General features: G+C 48.3%; 1 protein-coding gene across 5 annotated transcripts in view; it reads left to right on the top strand.

Moving 5' to 3' along the window:
- Window positions 1-27,760, top strand: part of LOC115463520 (protein bicaudal D homolog 2-like) — a 160,564-nt gene that overhangs the window by 34,082 nt on the left and 98,722 nt on the right. For all 5 annotated transcript variants that reach the window (XM_030194106.1, XM_030194107.1, XM_030194105.1 and 2 more), the window contains 2 exons: window positions 4,965-5,177; window positions 18,692-18,844. In XM_030194106.1, the coding sequence (XP_030049966.1) occupies window positions 4,965-5,177; window positions 18,692-18,844 (366 nt within the window). The remainder of the gene's footprint in view (window positions 1-4,964; window positions 5,178-18,691; window positions 18,845-27,760) is intronic.

Raw genomic sequence — 27,760 nt, 5'->3', positions numbered from 1 at the left:
CCGCCTAGAACCTTCCACGTGTGTGAAGCCATGCACACCCTGATTTCGGCTCAATGGGATTTCCCGGAAGCGAGCCTTAAAGTGGCTAGGGCTATGTCCCGCCTCTATCCTCTGCCTGAAGGTGAACGGGAGGCCTTTCTTTGGCCTACCATGGATTCTTTAATCACTGCGGTGACTAAGAAAACGGCGTTGCTGGTGGAAGGTGGCACGGCCCTAAAGGACACCCAACACAGAAGATTGGAGGCGGCTTTAAAGTCGTCCTTCGAGGCGGCTGCTTTAAGTTTGCAGGCCTCAGTTTGCGGCTCCTATGTGGCCAGGGTGTGCCTGACGATTGTGCATCGGGCTTCCCCCTCGGATCCTTCCTTGAGGGCTGATTGGCCAGCCCTGGAATCGGGCTTGGCCTACTTGGCAGACTTGTTGTATGATGTCTTGAGAGCCTCGGCTAAAGGTATGGCTCAGACAGTCTCTGCACGGCGCTGGCTTTGGCTGAAGCATTGGTCTGCTGAGCACGCCTCTAAGTCTCGCCTGGCTAAGTTGCCTTTTAAAGGCAAGCTGCTCTTTGGGGTCGAGCTGGACAAGATTGTGACCGATCTCGGCACGTCTAAGGGCAAGAGGTTACCGGAGGTCAGGGCTCGGGCCAGTGGTGCCCGCCCCGGTTCCTCCAAAGAACGGTTTCAGGAAGCCCGTCGGTATCGCCCGGGCAAGTCGGGCTCCTCTGCCCCCTCTTCCTTCAAAAGGAACTTCTCCCCCAAGCAGCATTCCTTTCGCAGGGACCGCCGTCCCGGAGGTGCGTCCTCCGGTCCTCCCCCAGGGTCTCGTACCCAATGACGGAGCCCTGGTCCATGGCTCAGAGCAGATTGGAGGACGCCTATCCTCGTTTCTGGGCGAGTGGACCAGGGTAACTTCAGACGCTTGGGTGCTGGAAGTCATCAGAGACAGCTACAAGCTAGAGTTCTGCCAACCCTTAAGAGACAGGTTTGTGCACTCTCCCTGCAAGTCTCCGGTCAAAGCTGTGGCAGTGCAGCAGACTTTGGACAATCTGATCCGCCTGGGTGCGGTCGTTCTGGTGCCAGAAGATCAGCTTGGCAAGGGACGTTACTCCATTTACTTTGTGGTACCAAAGAAAGGAGATTCTGTACGGCCTATCCTCGACCTCAAAGGGGTAAATCGGGCCTTGAAAGTTCGACACTTCCGAATGGAGACTCTCCGCTCTGTTATAGCGGCAGTGAAGGCAGGGGAGTTCCTCGCATCCTTGGACATCAAGGAAGCTTACTTGCATATTCCCATCTGTCCTCCTCAACGCTTTCTGCGTTTTGCAGTCCTGGGCCGACACTTCCAGTTCAGAGCCCTCCCGTTCGGGTTGGCTACGGCTCCGCGGACCTTCTCCAAAGTAATGGTGGTCATCGCGGCCTTCCTACGAAAGGAAGGAGTACAAGTCCATCCTTATCTGGACGACTGGTTGATCCGAGCCCCATCTTATGCAGAGTGCGGCAGAGCTTTAGACCGGGTGATTGCTCTTTTGAGCTCCCTGGGGTGGATCATCAACTGGGAGAAAAGCCAGCTGCGCCCGACTCAGTCCCTGGAGTATCTGGGAGTTCGTTTCGACACCCAAGTGGGCAGAGTGTTCCTCCCAGACAATCGGATTGTCAAGCTTCAGGCTCAGGTGGACCAGTTCCTAGTAGCCTCTCCTCTTCGGGCTTGGGACTATGTGCAGCTGTTGGGCTGTATGACGGCCGCGATGGAAGTAGTGCCCTGGGCCAGGGCCCATATGAGACCTCTTCAGCACTCTCTACTGCAGCGCTGGACTCCAGTGTCGGAGGATAACGCTGTGCGCCTTCCCTTGGATCCAGCGGTGCACAAGGCGCTGAGCTGGTGGCTGAGGCCAGACAAGCTGTCCGCAGGAATGCCTCTTTTCACCCCGGAGTGGGTTGTCGTCACGACGGACGCCTCTTTGACGGGCTGGGGAGCGCACTGCTTGGGAAGGACAGCGCAGGGGCTCTGGTCTCCTGCAGAGGCAAAGTGGTCTATCAACCTCCTGGAACTCAGAGCCATTCGGTTGGCGCTTTTGGAGTTTCTGCCAGTACGGGTCCTGTCGGACAATGCCACGGCTGTGGCCTAGGTCAATCAACAGGGAGGTACCAAGAGCGCCCCTCTAGCCAAGGAGGCTATGAAGCTATGCCAGTGGGCGGAAGCGAACCTGGAACAGCTGTCGGCGGCCCACATTGCGGGAGTCATGAATGTCAAGGCGGACTTTCTCAGTCGCCATACCTTGGATCCCGGAGAGTGGCAGCTATCTGCTCAGGTGTTCTTGGACATCACGAAGCGCTGGGGCCAGCCAAGCCTAGATCTGATGGCGTCATCGGCCAATTGCCAAGTGCCGCGCTTTTTCAGCAGAGGACGGGACCCTCGATCTCTGGGAGTAGATGCTCTTCTCCAACAGTGGCCGACCCAGGAGCTCCTCTATGTGTTCCCACCCTGGCCCATGTTGGGCAGGGTGCTAGGCCGGGTGGCAAAGCATCCGGGCCGGATAATCCTGGTGGGTCCGGACTGGCCCAAACGTCCCTGGTATGCGGACTTGATCAGGCTCTCAGTGGACGGCCCTCTGCGGCTGCCAGCGGAGCGGGGCCTGTTGCATCAGGGTCCCGTGGTGATGGAGGATCCCTCTCCCTTTGGTCTTACGGCCTGGCTATTGAGCGGCAGCATCTGAGGAAGAAGGGCTTCTCAGACAAGGTCATCGCCACTATGCTGAGAGCGAGGAAGCGCTCTACTTCTACTGCTTACGCCAGGGTTTGGCGTACCTTTGCATCGTGGTGTGAAGCAGGCTCTCTTTCTCTCTTCACTGCTCCAATTTCTTCAGTGTTGGCGTTCCTGCAAGAAGGTCTGGAGAAAGGCCTGTCGCTCAGTTCCCTTAAGGTCCAGGTAGCGGCTCTGGGTTGCTTCAGGGGTCGCCTGAAGGGGGCTTCCCTGGCCTCGCAGCCAGATGTGGTGCGCTTTCTCAAGGGAGTTAATCACCTACGCCCTCCTCTGCGCTCGGTGGTGCCTCCGTGGAATCTCAATCTAGTGCTAAGAGCCTTGCAGAAGCCGCCTTTTGAACCCTTGTCGAGGGCATCTCTGAAAGATCTGACGTTGAAAGCAGTCTTTTTGGTGGCTATCACTTCAGCCAGACGAGTTTCCGAGCTCCAGGCGCTATCATGTCGAGAGCCCTTCCTGCAGTTCACGGAGGCAGGAGTGTCTATTCGCACGGTGCCTTCCTTCCTGCTCAAGATTGTTTCTCGTTTCCATGTGAATCAGCAGCTCTGTCTTCCCTCCTTTCGTAGGGAGGACTACCCAGAGGAGTACTCTGCTCTCAAATATCTAGATGTGAGACGAGTCATCATCAGATACTTGGAAGTGACCAATGATTTCCGGAAGTCGGATCATTTGTTTGTGCTGTTCACAGGTCCTCGTAAGGGTCTGCAGGCATCCAAGCCTACAGTAGCACGATGGGTCAAGGAAACCATTGCAGCGGCTTATGTGGCCACGGGGAAGATGCCGCCTATCCAGCTGAAGGCTCACTCCACTAGAGCACAGGCGGCCTTGATGGCAGAGGCCGGGTCCGTCTCCTTGGAAGAGATTTGTAAGGCAGCAACTTGGGCATTGGCTCATACCTTTTCACATCATTACCGCTTGGCTGTGACTGCTCGGGCGGAGGCCTTGTTTGGAGCTTCAGTGTTGCGGTCAGGGATTTCTATGTCCCGCCCTAGGTGAGTACTGCTTCGGTACATCCCACCAGTCTATGGATTGATCAGCATGATGATATGGAAGGTAAAATTATGTATCATACCTGATAATTTTCTTTCCATTAATCAAAGCTGATCAATCCATAGCCCCTCCCAGATATCTGTACTGTTTATATTCTGGTTGCATTTCAGGTTCAAGTTTAGTCTTCAATTCCTGTTCAGGAGGATCTTCGTGTTCAAGTTTTTTCGATTGAATTCTTCTGGAGTTGAGACGATTTTGTGTTACAGTGAGCTGCTGCATTCCTCTCCCCTCCGTTTTACGGGGCTGGATTGAGACCTAAATTCTGCCGGCGCTCCCTCCCGCTTCGTGCGGCAGTAGGGTAGCATTATATCCCTCCCGCTTCGGCGGTGTTAGGGTCAGCCAGCTACTCCCGCGGTTGCGGTCGCAGGATAAGCCAGATCCCCCCCGCATCGGCGGGTGTGGTGTCCCTCCCCCGCTCCGCGGGGATGAGCTGGACGGATTCCCCTCCCCCACTTGTGTGGGGATGAGCTAGGTTGATTCCCCTCCCCCCGTTTTGGCGGTGGTGAGCTGGGCAGAGTGTCCCTTTGTGGGTGTAATTCTCTAAGTGCTGATTCCTGCGGATGGAGCTTTGATATTGACATACTGAGGAGTTTCCGGCAGCACATGACCACATATAGGGAGGCAAAAGGATTGCTTTCTATCTCCACCTGCTGGTAGATGGACACAACCCACCAGTCTATGGATTGATCAGCTATGATTAATGGAAAGAAAATTATCAGGTATGTTACATAATTTTACCTTTTTTTGCAGATCAGCTTTTGTTTTTTTAGCTTATCTATAAGATGTTGCTTAATTGTAAAGTGCCTATAAATTTCATAGCCTGGTTCTGACAGGCCTCAATGCTTCGTTTTTAAAGAGCTTGCAGCCCTAATATTTAGTAAATCATGAAGTTGCAAGGTTTCTTCCTCCAAATGTTTAAGCATAGAGTAAGTCAGTTCACCAGTTTGTAGCACAGGATGGTTTAGAATTGTATTTCCTCATTTCATAGTGCATTTATAATCCCTACTGCTACAGTGCCATCCAATTAGTAGCACTGGTATGCATTCTGACTCCAGTGTTACTGTAGATGAGCTGTTCAGTTACTACATTTGGAACTATAAAGTGAATGTTCTAAGAGATGACTATTTAATAGTGTGGAACTGAGGGCATTTTTGTGTTTTCAGGCACTGTCAGAATCTTACACTAATCACAAAAGGGTCACTGCAGATGGAGAGAGCCGTGAGGAGTCTTTGATCAAAGAGTCTGCCTCCAAAGAAGCCATACTTACGGAGAAGATAGAAGAGCTACAGAATGATTTGAAGCAACTGAAATCCTCAGTCAGTAATACTTCAGGAGAAAATGAGCGTCTGAATACCGTGATCCAGGATCTGAAAAAGGTGCATTTGAGACCTCTTTGCAGCAATGATAACAGTTAAGATAATTAGGCTTATCTAGTCTGCAGTGCTATAGACCCCATTGATAACTGGCTTCTCACTTTTTTGCAATTAAGTCTGCTTTGCTTACCCCAGACGTTCTTGAATTCCATTACTACTGAGATCATAGAATAATTTTACTGATGCTCCAGTTGACCCATTTAGAGCTTTATATTGGAGGGAGAGGGGTAGACTTAAAAGGGAATTTATAGTCCAACTATATTAAGCATTATTTTTTTCTTGGCATCCTGACCAGATCTGTCCAGAACATGCGGGTTATGTTTGCCAATCTGCAGATGAAGACAGAAAAAGTTCTGCCCTATAAGGGCATCATGCAACCTTAGCTCTTCAGTATTTGTTTTTGCAGATGGTGACAGGCGGACTTTGCAGCTTCTTAATTTGTTATAGATGTTCCTTGGTCAGCTGCAAAACTTAATCCCAGTTGCCCAGAGGGTGACTAATTAATTGGTATTTAGCTCTAGGGGGAAAATATTATATAGCAAAGCAGACTTAATAGCAGGTGAGTGTTAGGGGTAGCGCTTAGGTGTTATTTGACATATATATAAGTCTGCAATATAGGGTCTGTTGCAGCACTGCCTAGACCCGCTTGCACTTGCTCCTACACTGTCTGCCTGCTTGGGTCCTGCTTGCCTCTGGGCGAGTCTCCCACCTGCAAGTTACTCCCCTGGTGGTTTCTAAAGACACCGGGGCCACAATCCCATGAGTCCCATAGTTCCTAGAAAGCACCCACAGATCAATCCAGAGACTTATGGGTTGTGTCCCTCTACCATCAGGTGGAGATAGAGAACATCAGAGGTCATATGTGGTCATGTGCAGCGCACCTTAACCTCAGTATTCTATCTAGCAGGTGGATGGTCATTGATTAGCTTCTGACCTGGTCCCCCAGGTCTAGTCGGGTCTGAGGTGTGCCGGTCCTGGAACTTGGGTGCACACCTGATGGTGCCAAGTCCCTCCCTTCATCCCCCATCGCTCCCTCCTCTGCCTGGCCTGGGGTTTGTGGTTCTCACTCTCCTGACTTTAAAAGTCTGAAGTTTCTTTTGCTCTGGTGTTCTCTCCTGCCCTTATTTAAAAACAAAACACTTCTTAATCTGTTTCGTTCAGAGCGGCGAGCTTATGCCAGTTTGCAGTACTGGCTTAGGGGTGTGAGGACCAACTTGACATGCGACAGTGATTCCTGAGGGAGTGAGTAGTCTTTACCCTACCTGCGTCAGCGGGGGAGAGCAAACGTGGCTCACGGTGTGGGAGCCATTGGGCTGCTGCTGTTTCCCATTCTGTGCATGCCGCTGTACAGCCCGACACTGTAGTGTTCTCCTTCCCGGCTCATTTTGACAGGTGCAGGGCAGCTGTTGGGCACACACGTGCATCTGATATAGAGACCTGAACGGGGTTCGCGGGATTCCCGCAAGGACGGAAGCAGTTCCTGTGGGGATCCCATGGGGACGGAAGCAGTTCCTGTGGGGTTCCCATGGGGACAAGCAGTTCTCGTGGAAGTGTATGCTGCACTTGCGCCAGCCTCTCACCTACCGAGTACCAAGTTCTTTGAGTGCTGTCTCCTCCTCCTTGCTTTAACAGCACAGATGTGGAAAGTCTTCCATTAAGGAGGTGGTAGAGATACAAATGGTGATGAAATTCAAAAAGGCACAGGATGAACACAGAGAATCTCTAATTAGAAAATGGAAGTTCCTTGTCATCAAGCAGAGGCAGCCATTACAGATGGGTTGTGTCCATCAACCAGCACAGGGGGATAGAGAGCACACTTTTTCAGTGCCTCATACCAGCTTGCTCCACTGCCTCTCTTCAGTATTCTCTATCTCCCCTAGCAGAGTGGCTGCAGCTTCTTCGAGCTCCATCTAAAATCTGCTTGGAGGTTGCTCCTGTGCTTTTGCCAGTTGTTAGCAGGGGTGTTGGAGGCTATAGCAGCTTCACTTTAAAGGCACATAGGTTCGCCCTTTCCCTGCCTTACCCATACCTTCGTGGATGTGGACACATTGCTTAGCTTTCCCTGTCCTTCCCCACCAACAGTGGATGCAGGCACATAGGTTCGCCCTTTCCCTGCCTTTCCCACTCACCTGAGCCTCCGGAGTTCTATTTACCTCTGCTTTCCTCACAGCGTTAAAAAAAAAAAAAAAGGAACAGAGGTTTTTCCTTGCCTTTTTCTGTGGGACCGGAGCTGTGATACTCGGTCCAATGAGGTAAGAGTGTTTTCTGACTCCTCCAGGGTGGGCCCGCGATCGGGGCGATTTGGCGTGAACCGCCATTTTGAATTTTACTGCCGTTTTCGGCGATGGCTGCAGAGACTGTAAAGCGCCGTTCCAAGTGTGGCAAGCGCAGATCAGCAGCGGGGCTCTGTAAATCGTGCTGTACAGATGTTAGAGCCGGCCCGAGCATTTTGAATTTACCACATGGCGCGACCTCCGCTGAGACGGAGAGTCCTGAGCCCGGGGGGAGGCCTCGGAGTGAGGCTGATATGAGAGCTACTAGCCCCGGCAGAGATCCGGGTGCCCAGGGTGAGTTTTTCTCCCCTGATTTTGTCTTATTAATGCATAAAGCATACATGCTTAAAAGAGGTCTCCCACAAAGCCCTGCAGGGGCCTCTTCTAATGCCGCCCCCCCCCCCCCCCCCCCGGTGGATTCTAGCCTGGGTATGCCCTCTGAGGCGTTATTCCATGATAATTGGCAGAATATGAAGCGCAGAAGGGCTCTTTCCCCTTCAGAGAATGCTGCACCTCCATTTCCCCCCCTGTGGTCGGGCTGCGAGGATTCGGAGGACTCTGGCAGGCCTTCATGGTCTGAGGAGCCAGTCTGGTGCAGAAGTGACTCAGGATCTGGACGATCCCTCCGCGGTGAGAATTTTCCACCGTGATGAGCTGCCAGCGCTTATTTCTGATGCCCTGCAGGCTCTCTCTATTGAGGACCCTGCCAGTGGCACAGCCTCCTCTGTGAATCCTAGGATGGCTAGTACCAAAAAGCCTGCTCGAGCCTTTCCTTTGCATGACTCCATCCAAGAGCTTATTTCGGCTCAATGGGCTGACCCCGAGGGACCTTTGAAAGTTTCCAGGGCTATGGGGCAATTATACCCTCTGAGTGAGGAGCATATGGTTCGCTTTGCTATGCCTAAAGTGGATGCCCTAGTCACAGCTGTGACAAAGAGAACTACCCTCCCTGTTGAAGGAGGTGTTGCCCTGAAGGATATTCAAGACTGTAGACTGGAATCAGCACTTAAAACGGTCATTTGAAATTGCAGGTCTCACTATTCGGGCGTCTGCATGCAGTTGTTATGCTGCTAGAGCCTGCCTGGCTTGGTTGCAACAGGCAGTGGAACAGCCCGGTGATGGAGCGGAGCCCTTTTCAGATGTGGCTCCGCGGATGGAGTCGGCCTTGTCCTTTCTTGCTGACGCCCTTTATGATATTGTCAGAGCTTCGGCTAAACACATGGCAGCAGCAGTGGCAGCTCACCGTCTTTTTTGGCTACGGCATTGGGCGGCGGACATGGCCTCTAAGCAAAGGTTGGTGAAGTTGCCCTTTCAAGGCCTTCTCCTGTTTGGTGAGGAGTTGGAGAAAATTGTGAAGGGCCTGGGTGAGGCTGAACCCCAGCGCTTGCCCGAAGATAGGCCTCGGCCTTCCTCTAAGAGTGCGGCGGTCCACTCCTCTTACAGACCTCGCTTCCGTGAAACTCGAAGGTACCGCCCGGGGCGTTCTGCTGGGTTCACTTCTCATGCCCGTTTTCAGCAGAGGAACTCCTTTCGCTCGGACAAACGTTCCACAGCCACTGGCTCAAGGCTTGGAGTCAGGGGCGACCCTCTCAATGATGGTGCGCCGGCCCTCTCCTCGAGTCCTGTCATCGGAGGACGTCTTTGCCGAGCAGTGGGCCAACATTTCCTCAGATCAGTGGGTCTTGGACCTGATCAGAGACGGTTTCAGAATAGAATTTGACGCCCCTGTAAGAGACATGTTTGTGGAGTCTCGATGCGGTTCTGCCGCCAAACGGACGGCGGTAGAGGAGACTTTGCAAGGTCTGATTCAGATAGGGGCCGTGTCCCCGGTACCTCCCGCCGAACACGGCTGCGGCCGCTACTCCATCTACTTTGTGGTGCCGCGAAAAGGAGGGTCTTTTCGCCCTATTCTGGACTTAAAAGAATTAAACAAGTCCCTGAGAGTGCGGCATTTTCACATGGAATCCCTGCGCTCCGTCATTGCGGCGGTTCAGCCAGGAAAGTTTCTCACGTCTCTAGACCTGAAAGAAGCTTACTTGCACATACCAATTTGGCCCCCGCACCAGAAGTTTCTGAGGTTTGCGGTGATGGGAAAGCATTTCCAGTTCCGGGCCTTGCCTTTTGGCCTCGCCACAGGTCCCCGCACCTTTTTGAAGGTTATGGTGGTGGTAGCTGCCTTTCTAAGGCAAGAGGGTATTCGGGTTCACCCGTACCTGGATGACTGGCTCATTCGAGCAAACTCTGCTGCAGAGAGTCAGCATGTAACAGCCAGAGTGGTCTCAGTACTTCAATCTCTGGGCTGGGTCGTTAATTTGGCCAAAAGTCACCTGACCCTCTCGCAGTCTCTCTAGAATATTTGGGGGCCAGGTTCAACACAGCCTCGGGGTATGTGTACCTACCCGAGCAAAGGCGGTGCAAGCTTCAGAATCGGGTCCGTCTGCTCCTGAGGATGCCCCGCCCGCGAGCTTGGGACATTGTCCAGCTGCTTGGATCGATGACGGTCACCATGGAACTGGTGCCCTGGGTGAGAGCGCACCTGAGACCTCTACAGTTTGCTCTACTCCAAAGATGGTCTCCAGTATCTCAGGATTATCAATACAGACTCTCTTGGTTCCCTGCAGCCCGACTCAGGATGGAGTGGTGGCTCTCAGACAGCATGCTGCGGCAAGGAATGCCGCTGGCGCTCCCCGATTGGTGCCTAGTGGTGACAGATGCCAGCCTGAAAGGCTGGGGCGCACATTGCAAGGGGAAGCATGCCCAGGGTCTATGGACACCCGAGGAGTCGGAGTGGTCCATCAACCGCCTAGAGTTGAAAGCGGTGTTTCAGGCGTTTCTGGCTTTTCAAGTGACCCTGGAAGGATTGGCTGTCAGAGTGATGTCGGACAACACGACAGCAGTGGCCTACATAAATCAACAAGGCGGCACTCAGTGCAGAGCTCTAGCCGCGCAGGCCGAACAAATTTGCCACTGGGCCGAGCTACATCTACAGTTTCTGTCGGCAGCTCACATTGCAGGTCAGAGCAACGTGCAAGCTGATTATCTAAGCAGGCATCAGATCGATCCAGCGGAGTGAGAATTTGCAGACGAAGTATTCCTGCAGATATGTGCCATGTGGGGCAAGCCCGTGATGGATTTAATGGCGACAAGCATCAATGCCAAATTCCCGTGCTTTTTCAGCAGACGGAGAGATCCTCGCTCGGCGGGGTTGGATGCCTTGGCTCAACCCTGGCCTCCGGGCCTACTGTATGTGCTCCCTCCATGGCCCTTGTTAGGGCGAGTGCTCCTGCGGATTCGGCTGCATCCAGGAGAAGTGGTTCTCGTCGCCCGGATTGGCCCAGGAGGCCTTGGTATGCGGACCTCCGACAGATGCTCGTGGAGGATCCCCTTCAGTTACCTCTGGTTCCCAACCTGTTGTCACAGGGTCCAGTGACCATGGAGGACGCCGGCCGATTTGGTCTTAAGGCCTGGCGATTGAGAGGGCGCAATTGAGAGACAAAGGCTATTCCAATAAAGTAATTGCCACTCTCCTGCAAGCCCACAAGCGTTCCACTTCCGTGGCTTATGCCAGGATTTGGCGCCAGTTTGAAGTCTGGTGTGCTTCCAAAGAGATCATACCCCTGCGGGCTCCTGTCTCGCCGATTCTGGACTTTTTGCAGGATGGTGTACAAAAAGGCTTGGCCTATAATTCCCTGCGGGTGCAAGTGGCAGCGTTGGCCTCCCTGCGTGGCAAGGTTGAAGGCGTGTCTTTAGCTGCTCATCCAGATGTGGCACGGTTTCTTAGAGGGGTGCTTCGGCTCCGTCCTCCCGTGCGTGCACCTTGTCCAGCTTGGAACCTGGGGCTAGTGCTGAAAGCCCTTCAGGGTGCTCCCTTTGAACCGCTTCGTCGTGCTTCACAGACAGATTTGACACTGAAGGCCATCTTTTTAGTGGCCATTACTTCGGCGAGACTGGTGTCAGAGCTCTAGGCGCTGTCCTGTAGAGACCCTTTTCTGCAGTTTTCAGAGTCCGGGGTCACGGTTCGGACCGTGCCTTCCTTTTTGCCTAAGGTGGTTTCAGCGTTTCACCTAAACCAACCTATTTTCTTGCCCTCCTTTGTCAAGGAGGAGTTTCCAGAATCTTTTGGGCAATTGCACCTGTTGGACGTGCGCAGGACTCTGCTGCAGTATTGCGAGTTACTAACTCTTTCAGGACCTCTGATCATCTGTTTGTTTCGCTATCAGGTCCTCGCAGAGGGTCTCCAGCGTCTAAAGCCACTATTGCCCGCTGGCTCAAAGAATCTATCTTTTCAGCTTATTTGCTTGCCGACCGGCCTCCGCCTGATGCCTTTAAGGCGCATTCCACTAGAGGAATTTCCTCTTCTTGGGCTGAAACTGGAGCACTCTCTCTTCAAGAGATTTGTAGTGCAGCAACATGGGCTTCTAAGCTCTTTTGCCCGACATTACAGGCTGGATGTGGCTGCCAGGAGGGAACCACATTTTGGAGCGCAAGTGCTGGCGCGTGGTGTGGCTTGTTCCCACCCTATCTAGGGATTGCTTTGATACATCCCATCTGTAATGGCTGCATCTGCTTGATGACAAGGAAGGGAAAATTAGGTTCTTACCATGATAATTTTCTTTCCTTTAGTCATAGCAGATGCAGCCATGATCCCTCCCTGTCTGATTGCTATCTGCTGTAAATCTATTTCAGGTTCTGTTCATGTTTCCTGGAGATTCCGTCCTTGGGAGAAAGTCGGAAAACAGTCTTCAGGATTCTTGTTCAATTAAAGGAGGATGACTTAATTCCTTCCAGTTTCATGTTTTGGAGGATGAGTTTATTCCCTCCAGTTGTCTCAGTGGAGGATGAGTTTATGCCCTCCGGGAGGATGTTTCATTCCCTCCAGTCTGAGTTAATGCCCTTTGTTGTAGGGCCGTCGTTCGCTGTGAGGAAAGCTCATGTTATTCCCATTGCGGTTTGCCATACTGCTTTGGAAGCTTCAAATACTGAAGAGAGGCAGTGGAGCAAGCTGGTATGAGGCACTGAAAAAGTGTGCTCTCTATCTCCTTCTGCTGGTTGATGGACACAACTCATCTGTAATGGCTGCATCTGCTATGACTAAAGGAAAGAAAATTATCACGGTAAGAACCTAATTTTCCCTTATAAAAAACCTAAACTTAAATGGCTGCTTGTGTGTGGATGTGTTGAGTGATACTTAGATGGAGACTGGCTGTGATGAACTAGGTCTGATACCGGGAGACGTGTAAGGTCTGTGTCTCATATATGGCAGTCTGGTTTAGCTTGGGCTGGAAAGGGTTTAGACAGCAACTTTAGTGGCTGGAACATGAGGACAGTGCAGGACAGACTTTTACAGTCTGTGTCCCGCAAATGAGAAGATAAATAGGCTGGCATGGGCTTCGAGGGCAACTCCAGCAGCTGGAACATAAGGATAGTGCCAGGCGGACTTCTATGGTCTGTGTCCCAGAAATGCCACAGAAAGACCATGGCTGGTCCGATGGCAGTGGTTGCTACAATTAATTGAGTACAGCCAGTTACAGATTTCTTGAGTGGAGGAGTGGCCTAGTGGTTAGGGTGGTGGACTTTGGTCCTGAGGAACTGAGTTCGATTCCCACTTCAGGCACAGGCAGCTCCTTGTGACTCTGGGCAAGTCACTTAACCCTCCATTGCCCCAGGTACAAATAAGTACCTCTATACAATATGTAAGCCGCATTGAGCCTGCCATGAGTGGGAAAGCGCGGGGTACAAATGTAACAAAACAAAAAAAAAAAAATAATCAAGTATATAATATCACATTATTTGTTGATTTAAGCATGACTTGATAATGATTGTGACTATTGGGCAGACTGGATGGACCAATCTGGTTTTTATCTGCTGTCATTTACTATCTTACTGTTCTCTCTGCTCCCGGGCTGATGCGCAGACCTCAGCTCTGACATAGGCACGAGCATCAGATATCACCTGACTTACTACCGCATGCATGTGGCGATCTCTTAGCACACAGTGCCAGTGAATCAGAGAAGTCTTGCATGTACACACCAGAGCGTTCCAGCTTCCGTTCCTTCCTTGCCTGCGGCTCAAACCCAGACACTGAGAGAGCCGACAGCAATTATTTTTCTATGTACCATTAAATTCTTGCGGGACTGGGTGACATTCCCGAAGGGGACGAACGGGGATGGGGTTGGATTCCAGTGGAGACGGGCGGGGATGGGTTGGATTTCTGTCCCCATACAACTCTCTAATCTGATGGCACCATCCCTTCCATGCCACATGGAGAGGCTGAAGCACTGGTGCTCCCTTGGGGCCCGATGCACCTGCAATTTGGGCAGTTTTCAGTGCAGGCCTTCAGAAGATGTTGACTGGGGAACTGGGGTGGATCGCTCCCAATTTCTTCAAGTTTGGTATTTTTAAGGAACAAGGGCTTCTGAAAAGGAGGCCTGTGGTAGTTTGCAAACCCCTTTCGTCCTGCAGACTCTTGTGTGAGTCCTTGGGTTTCCCGCAGCTTCCAAAGGGCGAGGTCGAAGGTCCAGTAGAGTCATGCGGCTGTTCTGTGGTAGCAAGAACCTTAAGCTGCAGCTTGGCAAGTACTGACTATCTGAAAGTCTTCTGGTGGACATGCCTGTGCCTTGCGAGGTGATTTATGATTTGGGTGCACCCTCTTACAGTTGCACTAAGAATATTTCTGTACCCTCCTCGAGGAGGTTCAGGGTGTGTGTGCATCATTAATGGAGGGGAGAAAGGGATTGGGATTAGGGCAGATCCTACTCTTTCCCTTTCTCAGAGCATGGCAGTAGTGATGGGGTTTAGTTAGGCTTAGGGCTGTTGACTCCATGTTTCTGTGAGAAATGTTGATTTTGAGTCTAGTGCACTCCTTCCAGGTTTCTCTCGATCTCGATGGTAATCCAGCACCCTCTGTGCTGTCCTGGTGGCTTTTACTCTGGGTGCACTGTAGACATCAAACTAGTTTTATTCAGGAGATTGGCTGGCCTTTCATCCTGAAAGTTACAGGTTCAAAGCTGGTTTATCCATTCTATTTAGAAGCTGTGGACTCATCTATGTTTCCAGTGGGGCATATTTTATCTCGTTCTCTGTTACTTCTTGCCTGGCATAGTTATCACTACTCTCCTGTACTAAAGATTGCTCTTCTCTCTCTTTTTGCACACTGATACTGGCCCCACTTTTGCATACTAGCCCCAGCCACCCCGGTATCCGCAGCATCCCCAGTACCTCTAATTGCTTCTATGGTATATTTGCACCTTTTCAGGGTATGGGGCACCTAGCATTTCATGAGGAGTGGACCAGGAGCTACCATTCTGAACCTCAAGGCATCAACCAGGCGCTCAAGGTCTCCTCTTTTTGTATGGAGGCCCTGCGGTCGGTCATAGTAGCTGTGCAGTCCAGAGAGTTTTTGACTGCCTTAGATCTTTTGTTCAGCCAAGTCCCTGAGGAAAAAGACTTCTGAAACCCGCGGAATCGTGCGTTTTCAGGAGAAGGCAGTCGGAGATAATAGCGGCTGTGGTACCTGGAGAGAGTTAAGCGAGGACTCAGTGTGAATGCCGGAAAAAAAAACTTTTAGAGATAAGTTCACGTTTTTTTGAAATGTTTTGATTTATTATTCTAAGTTGTAGCGCTACTTTGATAGTTAATAGCAAACACACAAAAAGAAAAAAAAGAGTAGCTCGATGAAAGATGTGCTGTGCCACTTGGCAAAAGAAATGCAGTTGCCTGAAATGAGTGGTTTTTGCTGAGGGCACTCTTAAGAAAAAGAATAAAGCAATTAAAATAGACTCTATAAAAAAGAGAAATATATGGCTATATATGTGTGGTTTAATTGAGAAAATGACTGCCACTGAAATGTAGCTGGAAAGCAATGACCACAAATGCTTGCATTCTAAGCAGCAAAGATCATGATCTGCAATCCCTGATGGTAGGGTCCAAGAAAGCAAAGGGGCAGACGATCCGCAAACTCCAAAGTGGAAACTGTACAAAGCAGATCTTCTAATATAATAAAACGCACCGTGAACGTTCTGATGAAGACAACGTTCTGAAGTCACTCAAACACTCCCTGAAGGGTTCGTGGATTCATGGTGTGAAGCCACCCAGCCGTCTCTGCCCCGCCCTCGCGTCAAACGTCTTGACGTCCAGGGCGGGAAAAAAAAAAAACAAATGGATTTACCTACGTGGTGGCGGTTCCGGCACCGTCAGGGAAGGAGGCGGCGCTCCTGACGTCTCTAGCCTTCCCTTCGCTGTGTTCCGCCTTCTTCTGACGTCAAGGATGACATCAGAAAAAGGCGGAACACAGCGAAGGGAAGGCTAGACGTCGGGAGCGCCGCCTCCTTCGCTGCGCTGCCGGAACCGCCACGGAGGTAAATTTAAAAAGAAAAAAAAAAAAGAAAAGGGATGTTGGGGGGAGAGAAGAGGGTGGGCAATAAAGTTGAAAAATGGGAGCGGGAGGGCAGGGGAGAAACGACAGCATGGATGCGAAGGGGGGAGGCATGGATGCGAAGGGGGGGGGAAGAGGGCGGGCCAGGCTGGGACATGGGAGAGAGAGGAGCATGGATGCGAGGGGGGTCATGGAAGGGAGAGAGGGGAATTGCTGGAAAAGGATGAATGGAGGGGGCAGGGAAAAGAGGAGCATGGATGGATATGGATTGCAGGGCTCAGGGAGAGAGGGGAATTGCTGGAAAGGGATGAATGGAGGGGGCAGGGGACAGAGGAGCATGGATGGGCATGGATTGGGAGGGCAGGCCTCAGGGAGAGAGGGGAATTGCTGGATAGGGATGAATGGAGGGGACAGATGGGCATGGATGGATATGGATTGCAGGGCAGGGCTCAGGGAGAGAGGGGAATTGCTGGATAGGGATGAATGGAGGGGGCAGGTGACAGAGGAACATGGATGGGCATGGATTGGGAGGGCAGGGCTCAGGGAGAGAGGGGAATTGCTGGATAGGGATGAATGGAGGGGACAGATGGGCATGGATGGATATGGATTGCAGGGCAGGGCTCAGGGAGAGAGGGGAATTGCTGGATAGGCATGAATGGAGGGGGCAGGTGACAGAGGAGCTTGGGAGGGCAGGGCTCAGGGAGAGAGGGGAATTGCTGGAAAAGGATGAATGGAGGGGGCAGGGGACAGATGGGCATGGATTGGGAGGGCAGGGCTCACACTCTCTCTCTCTCTCTCTCATATACAATGTCTTTCTGACTCTCACTCTCACACACTCTGTCTCACGCTGTATCACATTCACTCTCTATGTGCCACACAGTCACTCACACACACTCTCTCTCTCTCGCACACACACACACACACTCTCTCTCACACTGTCTCTCACATACACACTTGCACACACTCATTCTCACACACACACTCACACCCAGACTCACTCTCTCTCTCACACACTCACACTTTCACTCTGTCTCTCACACAGTCACTCTCTCATACACTCTCCCAAACATACACACTCCGAGGAAAACCTTGCTAGCGCCCTTTTCATTTGTGTCAGAAACGGGCCTTTTTTACTAGTCGTTAATAAACCAAGATATATTTTATTGATATAACAGAGTTAAAATATGCATACAATTGCCCATATGCATACAATAGCCCGACACAGGCCGTGTTTCGCCCAACTGGGCTGCTTCAGGGGCTAAAAGACAAAATAAATAATAATAAGTAATAAATCTTAACATCTAGATAAAAAAATAGCATAATAATAACATAGAAATTACATAAATTAAAAAAGGCAAAAATAAGGTGACATTCAAAATATAGTCACGTATAAATTTGTAACATCAGGAACCAGATGACATTAAAAAATATGGTCACATATAAATTTATAACATTAAAATCTATAACATCAAAATCCCACAGACTCATTATTCATAAATGAATAGGTATGATTTCTCACAGATTGGACAGCTGAGTTAGATAGTCAGAAATTGCAGACATCATGTATATTGATCACAAGTGGTTAATATATCCACAACATACATATACAAATACATATTACAGAAGTCCAGAAAAGTGATTTAAGAACATCCAAAAAAGAAATTTAAAAAGGTTCATAAAAAAATACAGGAAAGTAATTATAAACACAACAGCACAATATTGTCAGTTCTTTTAATATTGTAGCATGACATTTTTTTCTGAGGATATTTTGTCATGGAACTCAAATTGTGGCCAGTTTCTGTCTGAAACTTCCAAGATGGCTACATGGACTTCTTTTCATACCTTTTCATCAGACATTTTTGTCCGGAAATGCCTTCTAGGTCACATAGAGGCATATTTTCAAAGCACTTTGGGAGGCTAAGTTCCATAGGTTTCTATGGAACTTTGGGAGGCTAAGTGCTTTGAAAATGAGCCTCATAGAGGCATATTTTCAAAGCACTTAGCCTTCCAAAGTTCCATAGGTTTCTATGGAACTTTGAAAGGCTAAGTGCTTTGAAAATATGCCTCATAGTGTCTTTGATCAATCCGTACTACAGAACCTTTTTGCCTGCATCTGATGCACAGGTAGCTAGCCATAAAAGTTATTGTTATAAGTAACACTGAGCTTTGAAATCACCTTGGTGTAGCTGCATTAATGGGTTTAAGGAGAAAGTGAGGTTGCAAACCTATAACAAGGTTCTCATGCTATCCCAACTCTCACCCCTCTAAGAAGTTGAAAACTGAAGATGCTTAGCTTGGTCATTACTCTGACTCATGTTAGTGTGGGAGATGGTAGTCATACCCAGTGAAGAACTACTGTACTGAGCATCTGAGCAGAGGTCCGGTTCAGGTAATGCCACCAGGAATGTGTGTGCATTAGCCTAAGGGCTGTGGAGAACCCGTGTGTTTTGTGGTGGGTTTTTTTTTGGGAGGGGGAGTGGTAAACTCGCTATTTTGATTTTGTGTGATAGTTTGTTCATTCTTTAGGTCCACCACCCCCTCTTTCACCACATTACAGAAGCTTATTAAACAAGCCTTTTCATGTTAAACATAAATCAAACACACAGATGTACAAATGTATCAACAAATTTAGTAGGTATGATCTAGATATTGACATCCTATAAACTTGTTTTATCAATCAAATAGAAATTGATTATGTCCAGATTTGCAATACTTACTGCTGCTTTTGTCTTTTTATAAGCTGCCTCCTTTTTTAATATTAAGGAAGAAAGGAATGTTTTCTTTGAATATGTGGAACAAGGGCTTTTAACATGCACTCTTTGCAGCGAGTGTACATTATCACCATGGTATGCCGTTTCTTTTCTTCTCAGGAATGCAAAGGACTAGAAACAGAAAAATCACAACTCCGAGAGGAAATCAAGCAGTGCAAGGTCAGAGAAGTGCAGCAGCTCCAAGACTTTACTGAACTGGAGGAAGAAAATATCTCTTTAATCAAACAAGTTTCGGTCCTGAGGCAAAACCAGGTACAGTACCAGATTACCTCTGTCATGAGGGTATTATACAGAGCAGGGTGAAACCTGTGGAGGAGGTATGTATTCCTCTTTGCCCCAGCAAGATGAGAGGAGGAAAAGCCCTTCATGCAAACGTGAGCAGCAAACAACAAAGTGAGGTAGACACAAGAAGGATATCAAGAAGTCGTCATGGTTTTTAGGAATAAAGACTTCTTGATATCCTCCTTGTGTCTCCTCACTTTGGTGTTTGGAGGTATGAAGAGGAACAACAGACTAGTCCTGCTAGCAAATGGAAACTGAGAACCTCTTGCTCGAAACCCTCACCTTATAGAGCATGGGTGCTCACTTTTAGTCCTCGAGCTCTGCAACCCAGTTGGGTTTTCTGGACTTCCCCAATGAATACGCATGAGATCTGTTTACATATAATGGAGTCAGAGCATGCAAATAGATCTCATACATATTCATTGGGGAAATCCTGAAAACACGACTAGGTTGCTGACCTTGAGGACTGACTGTGAGCACCCCTACTATAGAGCATACTGTGCTGTCTACGATCAGCCTGTATTTCTGTCTCCAGCAGGTGAATTAGTCTGTGCCATCTGGAACCAGCCTGGTAGGTTAGGAGGCAATTGCCTCCCCCCCCCCATTTTTTTTTTTTAAAGAGCTGTTCCCAGGGGAGTTATTGGAGTATTTCTTAAGGAACATGGGCAAAGGATGGCTGGGGTTGCTAAACCTAGTGGTCCAGCGTCCCCCCTCCCCTCCAAGGGCATTGATCCAGGAGCTTTGGTCCCTTTCCCCTACTTATAGAAGGGAGCAGGAGTGCCTGGATTCAGGCAACAACAAAAACAAATTAAAAAGCAAGGAGATAAGTTGCAGAGGCTTACCTACAATGCAGAACAGCTTTGTTAAGCAGCTAGGTTGGGGGAGGGGGGTACAGGGCTGAGTCTTCAGGGAAGGAAAAGCCCTAGTTCAAGGTTCAGTGCTTTGCTAAGTGAAACACTGAAATTACTGCAAAGGGATAACTGCCTAGGTTGAGCGCAGCCAGGGTGTTGCCAGGCCACCAGTTGGGTCGTTATCTTTGATATAATAAAGACTGTTGGACTCACGTCTCCAGTGGTGAATCGTCTATTAGTCTCTACTTTTGCCTTCTGTGCCAGGCCACCAGTGCCACATTTTGCATGGAGGAATGTTGGTAAGGCCTTAGCATAGTTTCCAGAGGCAGCAGGAGATGGTGGAGAGCTGCTATATAGGTAAGGAGGGGAGAGGCCTGGTTCAGGTGAGGAACATTTTTTTTTGCCAGGAACTTCTGTTATTTTTGGGCCAGCCTGCATCTGTGGATGCTCTGGGTGGTGCTGAGCTCCTGGAGGCCTTATCTTGGGTGGCGGTAAAATGAAGGCTGTTGCAATGGCTCTAGGGTTTACCCTGGAATTTATTTAACTGATGCACCAGGCCTTTTGTCTCAGAGGGCAGGTGGAATGACTGGGCTCTAGAATCTTCCTATGGGAGGGGCCTTTGGAGTCTAAGACGCTTTATCTAAAAGCCCAAGAGTTAAGATTACACGGGATCCCTGGGGTCAGGGGACTCACTGAACCTTTTGGAGGAGCTCTGGGTGGATTTTGGGGAGGATCTGGCTGATGAGGAAGATGTACTGCCTGGTGAGGATGCCAAATGGTATGCATGTAGAGAGGAGGAGTTGTGCTCTATTATTTCAGCAACAGAACCTAGGTTATGGGAAAAACTGCCTTGCAGAAGCAAAGCAGTCTGGAGAGCCTGAAGCTGACAAGATCTATCTCTGTGCAAAGGGTGATCAAGGATATGATTGCAGTGGAGTGGCAGATCCCAGATTTGGGTCTTAGAGTAAAATGTTCCTGATGAGAGATCCGGTTCTGATGAAAGAGAAGCTTAGACTCACAAGAGTACAATTCCAGTGGAAGGGAATGCATCACTTAAGGAGCCACAAGACTACCGGATAGAGCAGGGGTGGGTAACCACAGTCTTTGAGGACCGTAACCCAGTCACAAGATCTATTTGCATACTGTGACAAAACAGTGGGTTTAAGCCTGTAAAACTGTATTATTTCTTGAAGTGTATTTCTCTAGCGTGGCCAGCAGGTAGCGCATGTTTATGTTTAAAGCTGTTACAGAGAACTGACCGTTCCTTCTTTAGTTAGCACAGATAAGAGGTAACCTGCGGTGATGTGACCAGCTGTTTTTAAAACTTGCTGTTCTGGGCTCTGATTGGCCCAGGAGCTCAATTTAATCTAGAATGTACTGATTTTTGATCCAGTCTTAGCCAGGGAGAAAAAAGAAAAGGATCTCTGCTGAGGCTCTGTGAACAGTTAATATGCCCTGATCTCCCCAGGTACTATTTAGATAGTATACAGGTGTCTAGCTTTATAATCTATATTGCAGTTACTTGTTACTGTTTGCTGATTGCACCTTTTCTGTTCATTGTTCTAATTTTTTGTCCTAACAATAAAGACTTTCAGTTTATTACCTCTGCTTTTCTGGACTGACTAAGAATTCTGGTGGTTTGTGTGTTGGGTCTGTGAGTGCTTTCTGGGAACTGTGGGACCAAAGGAAGTGTGGCCTCCAGTAACCTAGAAATCACTGGGGATAATTTGGGAGCGGGAGACTCGCCCAGAGGCGGTTGTGACCCAGTCGGTGGGAGGAGGGTGCTAGTGTAGAACACAAGTGGCAGGTGCAGGCAGAACTGAGCTATGCTGGGGATAGACCCTCGCAGTTGCTGTGGGGTAGCCTAGGTGGATGGCTAGGCATTTTGTGACACATACAATGGAAGAAGTACATGCAGATCAATCTCGTGCCTGTTTGTTGCAGAAACCTTGAAAACCCGACTGGGCTGTGGCCCTCAGACTGTGGTTGCCAACCCTTGAGATAGAGGTTCTATCTGAAGCAGTCCTTGAGGTGGTATCCCTGGCCTTGTAGTAGCAATTTATGGAGGTTATGTGCCCCCCCCCCCCCCCCCCCCCCCCCCCCCCCCACACACACACACACTTTGTTGTGTGGAGAAGCTGCCAGAGGTCTCCTTTTTTTCAGGTTCACACAGGTCACTGTTCTGGTGTAGCTTGCGATGGATACGGCCTATCTAGTAGACACCCTGTATGATCTGATTAGAGCCTTGGTTAAGAGTATGGCTCTACTAATTTCCACCGGTTCCACCCCCTATAATGTGACTTTGGAGTTGGGTGGGGGATATGGACTTGATTTGTCTCATTAAGCTGCCCTTCAAGGGCAGGCTGCTTTTTGGAGATGACTTGGAGAAGCTCGTCAAGGACCTGGGGGAATCTAAGTTCCCTAGGCTGGCAAATGATGACCCCAAAGTGTCACTCTGATCTGTCAGCTAGGGGCTCTTCAGGGAATTAAAAAAATAGTACCAGTTTGGAAGGGTCAGTAAATTATGGACAAGGGAGGCAGTCCTTTTGGGGTGTCTGAAGAAGTGGCTGAGAAACTTGCACGGGGACACTAGTATTAGTGATTGGAATACACAGTGAGAGTTTGGAGTCCAGTCTCTGGTTCCACCCACCGTAGTATGTACGACACATCTGAGCCAATCTCCAGTAGAAATGGGTTTCGAGGTGATACCAGAAGACTGCTGGAATTTGCTTGCCCTGCAGGTCTCTAGCCAAGACAGCAGTGGCCAGGTTGTTGCTGGACAAAAGCAGTCACTCCAATTCTGTGGCCTGATTGGGGAATGGGCAGATACTCCTTTGAATTTGTGGTGCCCAAGAAAGAAGGCACATTCTGTCCAAATTAACAGAACACACTGAATTTCCAGTTTCAGAAAGAAATGCTGAGGTCTGTCATAGTAGCTGTCTGGCAAGTAGGGATGTTAAGAATTCTCTACTTGACAGAAGGTTAGTCATATATTCTGTTTCAGAGATACGCACATAAAGACCATATGGCCCATCCAGTCTGCTCATCCATGCTATCTACTATCTCTTCCTTTTCCTTATCCTGTGTGCTTGTCCCATGCTTCCTTGGATTCAGATTGTCTGTGTTTGTCTCTACCAGGAGACTGCTCCACGCATCCACTACCCTTTCCATAAAGAAGTATTTCCTTGGATTACTTTCAAGTCCTATCCCCTTTCACTTTCATTCTACACCCCCTTACTCCAGAGTTGAAAGAGACTTGCCTTCTGCCACAGAGGTATTTAAATGTCTCTCTCATATCTCCTTTCTCACACCTTTTCTTCCAAAGTACACATATATTGAGATCTTTCCCCATACGTTTTGACAGAGAACACTGACCAATTTAGTAGCTGCCTTTTGGACTGACTGTTTTTCAAGATGAGATTTCCAGAATTGTACATGGTACTCTAAATGGGGTTTCACCAGAGACTATACAAAAGTAGAAAAGATGATGGCAAAAACCAGAAGGATACTTGGGAGCATAGAGAGAGGAATGGCCAGCAGGGAAAGGGAGATTATAGTTCCATTGGGCTAACTTAAGACCATCATATATGATCTCACCCCATGTCCTGCTCTTTGTTTGTGTGCAGAAGTACTTCACCCCCTATAATGTGCCGCTCCCTCAGGTTTTTTCAGCCCACATGCCTGACCGTACATTTTTCTTTTTAAGCATTACATCTTAGTTATCAAATTTTAGACCGTTTTTCAAGCTTCACCAGATTTCTCATGCTATCCATATAGACAAGCATGGATTCAGCCAAGGGAAGTCTTGCCTCGCCATTTTGCTTAATTTCTTTGAAGGCATGCATAAACATGTGGATAAAGGTGAGCCGGTGATATCTAGATTGTCAGAAAGCTTTTGACAAATTTCCTCACGAGACTGAGAAAATTAAATCATGGGATAGGATGCAATGGCCTTCTGTGGATTAGGAATTGGTTATTGGACAGAAAACTGAGGGTAGGATTGAATGGCCATTTTTATTAATGGAGGAGGGTGAATAGTGGAGTGCCGCAGGGATCTCTACTTGGACCAGTTCTATTTAACATATTTGTAAATGGTCTGGAAATAGGAACAAGAGGTGATTACATTTGCAGATGTCACAGAACTGTTTGAAGTTGTCAAGACACATACGGATTGTGAAAATTTGCAGGAAGACCTTAGGAAACTGGAAGACTAGGCAATTGGCAGATGAAATTATGTGGACAAATTCAAAGAGATGTACATTGAGAAGAATAATCCAAATCCTAGTTACCTGATGCCGGGGTCCACTTTAGGAGTTGGCACTCAAGAAAACAATCTAGGTGTTGTTGTAGACAATACGCTGAAATCTGCCTGGTGTGCAGTTGCGGTAAAAAAAAGCAAACAGGATGGTAGGAATTATTGGGAAAGGGATGCAGATTAAGACCAAGAATATTATAATGCCTCTGTATCTCTCTATGGTGCAGTTTCATTGAGCATTATGTTTAGTTCTAGTTGCCATATCTCAAAAAAATATACAGCAGAATTAGAAAAGGTTCAAAGAAGAGCAACGAAAATGGTAAAGGGGATGGAACTCCTCCCATATGAGGAAAGGCTAAAGAGGTTAGGGCTCTTCAGCTTGGAAAAAGGACATCTGATGGGGGATATGATGGAAGTCTACAAATTCATGAGTAGAGTAGGTAAAACTGAATCAATTTTTCACTCCTTCAAAAAATACAAAGACCAGGGGACACTCTCTGTGAAATTACATGGAAAAACTTTTAAGGGGGAGGAAGTGATGTCACGGGAGCAATGGAAGCATAAATGCTGAGCTCCCGTTTGCCCATAGCGAAAATAGAAAGATTCCCTACCGTAAGCAAAATTTAAAAACACACATCGGAGGGCACAGAACATCTGAAGAGGCGGATAAAAGGAAACCGACGCGGATTCACCGCCAGCAGTGACCTGCGAAAAATTGCATTGGGCGCGGCGAGGAAGTGGAGGTGTAGTGGCTAGAGAAACATCCATCGGCTCCGCTATAGAAAACGGGAAAGCGGACCTAATAGTACGACTGAAAAACAACAAAGCCAAAATAAAAGCGATGGAGCCTAACACCGCGACGCCAAGCCTCTCCCAGTTTGCATATGCGGGAAGCACGAGGCAGAGCAATATGGCGGCCAGCGGAGAGGAATTGGTAGCCAGCGGGGATCGAAAACGCAACCCCTCTGCTGAAGATATGTTCCCGACGCCGGACCAACTGAATCAGGAGGAGGAATCCCTCCCAGAATTGAGAACTCTGCTAAATGAAATCCGCTCTGACCTAAAAGCGATGCGGGCTGATTTAGCCAAGATGGGGGCAGACCTCAGAAGCGAAATAAAAGAGCTTGGTCACAGAGTGGAGGAAACAGAGACCAGATTAGAAGAACAGGGAGAGAACATGGGGGCCCTGGATCGGAGAGTACATGAAATAGACTTGGGACATGAAGCACTAGCTGATAAGATTGAAGATTTGGAAAATCGCAGTCGACGGAGTAACCTCCGATTTAGGGGTCTACCGGAAACTCCCACCTACCAAGAAACGGAGAAGGTGATACAACAGATAGTCAGTGCATTGGTGGCAACTCCTGAGCAGCCCCTGGAACCTGAACAAGTAATATTGGATAGAGCCCATAGAGCCCTTGGGGCCACAAGAAACAACCTTCCCAAAGATATGATAGCATGTTTTCGGGATTATAAATTAAAGGAACGAATTCTTCAAGCAGCACGCCAAAAACAAGATTTTAAATGGGATACATACAAAATTGAGATATACCAAGACTTGGCGGCAGCAACATTGAGGAGGAGAGCAGACCTGAAGCCGGTAACCAGGAGATTAAGGGAGATGGGACTCCAATATAGATGGAGGCATCCATTTGCCCTGATATTTTATAAAGATGGAAGACAACACCAGGTGAAAACGCTAAAAGAAGCAAGGGAAGTGCTGCCTGAGGATATCCCAGCATCATCCTCCATGGATATAGAAGCGAGACATCCCCAAACGAACATGAGAAACTACCCGAAATGGCAGCGAGTTGGCCGCAAACGCCTGCAACGCCAGCAATCAGCTGGACGCCTAACTTGAACATAAATGCCAAGGGTAATGATGCGAACTGAATTATTCAATGGTTGATATGGTTAGAGATAAGAGTTTGCATGAAGGGGCATAATCTACCAGGGGAAATGAGAGCTGGGAAGATCCAATTAAGCGAAGGGAGGGGATGAGTAGATAAGGGGAATGCACAGAGGGAAATGTTAAAACTATATAAAGACCGGGAAAGGAGAATCAAAAAGGACAAAAACTAGCTAAAGAAGGGCAGAAGGGTCACACTCTCTCTACAAAGCACCGTTTTAATCTCCTTCTTTTCTTTATTGGAGATGAAACGAATGCTCTGGATTTGGGGAAGGGAGTGGGGGGGGGGGAGGGAAGCTTAGAGGGGGAAATGGGGGGAAACTAAGCAATAGGGGAAGAATACAGGAGGGGGAGGGGGGGAACAAAGGGGGACAGAATGCTATGAGGTTACAATATGGTGTTAAATATGTTGAAGGTTTATTATTACAAGTTGTAAAATGTTTAAATGTATAACACTAAATGTAAGAGGCCTTAATACGCCGCAGAAGCGTAGGCAGGTGTTTAGAGAAATGATCCGACAAAAATCGGATGTAGTATTTCTCCAGGAGACCCACCTGAGAAGAAATTATGAGCATCTGATGAAACATGCAAGGTATTCAATTATACATTGTGCTTCAAATAGGGAAAATAAAAAAACGCAGGGGGTTCTGATAGCTTTATCGAGCTCCCTCCCATGGCAAGTACATACCACGGTGAAAGATAAAAGAGGGCGATACATATTGATGGTAGTGTCCCTATACAATAAACAATATACTCTAATATGCATGTATGCTCCTAACGTGGGGCAAAGAGAATTTTTAGATACAGTAGAAAAGGTGATAAAGGAGAATGTACAAGGAGAATTAATGGTGGGAGGTGATCTTAATCTCACGATAGATCCTAAATTGGACAACTCAGGAGGGAGGGTAGAATATGCTAAAGCAGACAGGAAAGCCCTTATAAACTGGATGACTCGATGGGATTTAGTAGACATATGGAGAGAGAGGCATGGGACAGAGAGAGACTATTCCTTTTTCTCCCCTAAACATAACACTTATTCACGAATTGATTACTGGCTAGGAAGCAGAGGACTGAGTAATAAGGTCAAACTAGTAGAAATAGAACAATGTAGCTGGTCAGATCACTCGATGGTGCTAATGGAGGTGGTGGGAGAAGGAAGGAAGATAAGGAACAGAAGCTGGCGCCTAAATGAAACATTATTGATGGACCCGCAGAATGTCCTAGAAATAGAAAATAATATAAAAGAATACATACAGTTCAATGACAATGAAGAGGTTAAACCGGCAAGCTTATGGGAGGGTCTGAAAGTAGTAATTAGGGGACAATGTATAGCAAAACAAGCTTATATCAATAGGAAAAGAATGGAGGCTGAAACTAATTTACGGAAACAAATAACGAAACTAGAGGGAATTCATAAAAAAGACCCAACAGAAAGTAAAAAAGCAGAAGAAATACGTCAACTTAAAATTCAACTCAATGATATACAACTAACGGAAATAGCCGGACAGTTAGAACAAGTACAGCAAGAATACTATGAATTCGGAAATAAAACAAGTAGGCTGCTGGCTAATAAGCTTAAAAAACAGGCGCAACGCAATTATATACATGGAATACACAACACTTCAGGAGAACTAATAACACAAACAGAGGGAATAGTAGGCGTATTTTGGGATTTCTATAATCAACTATATCAAACAGAATTTGAGATATCAAGGGAAGAAATGGAACAATACATACAAGACCTGGGGATGGTGAGAGTCTCAGGAAGGGAGCAGGAAGCGCTATCAATGGCCATAACATTAGAAGAGATAGAAGAAGCAATAGCAGATCTGCCAAATAATAAATCACCCGGACCGGATGGCTTCCCTACG

This window comes from Microcaecilia unicolor, chromosome 2 (genome assembly GCF_901765095.1).
Source record: "Microcaecilia unicolor chromosome 2, aMicUni1.1, whole genome shotgun sequence".
Classification (NCBI taxonomy): Eukaryota; Metazoa; Chordata; class Amphibia; order Gymnophiona; family Siphonopidae; genus Microcaecilia; species Microcaecilia unicolor.
The sequence above is the reverse complement of the archived record's forward strand: the minus strand, read 5'-3'. Positions and strand labels throughout refer to the sequence as shown.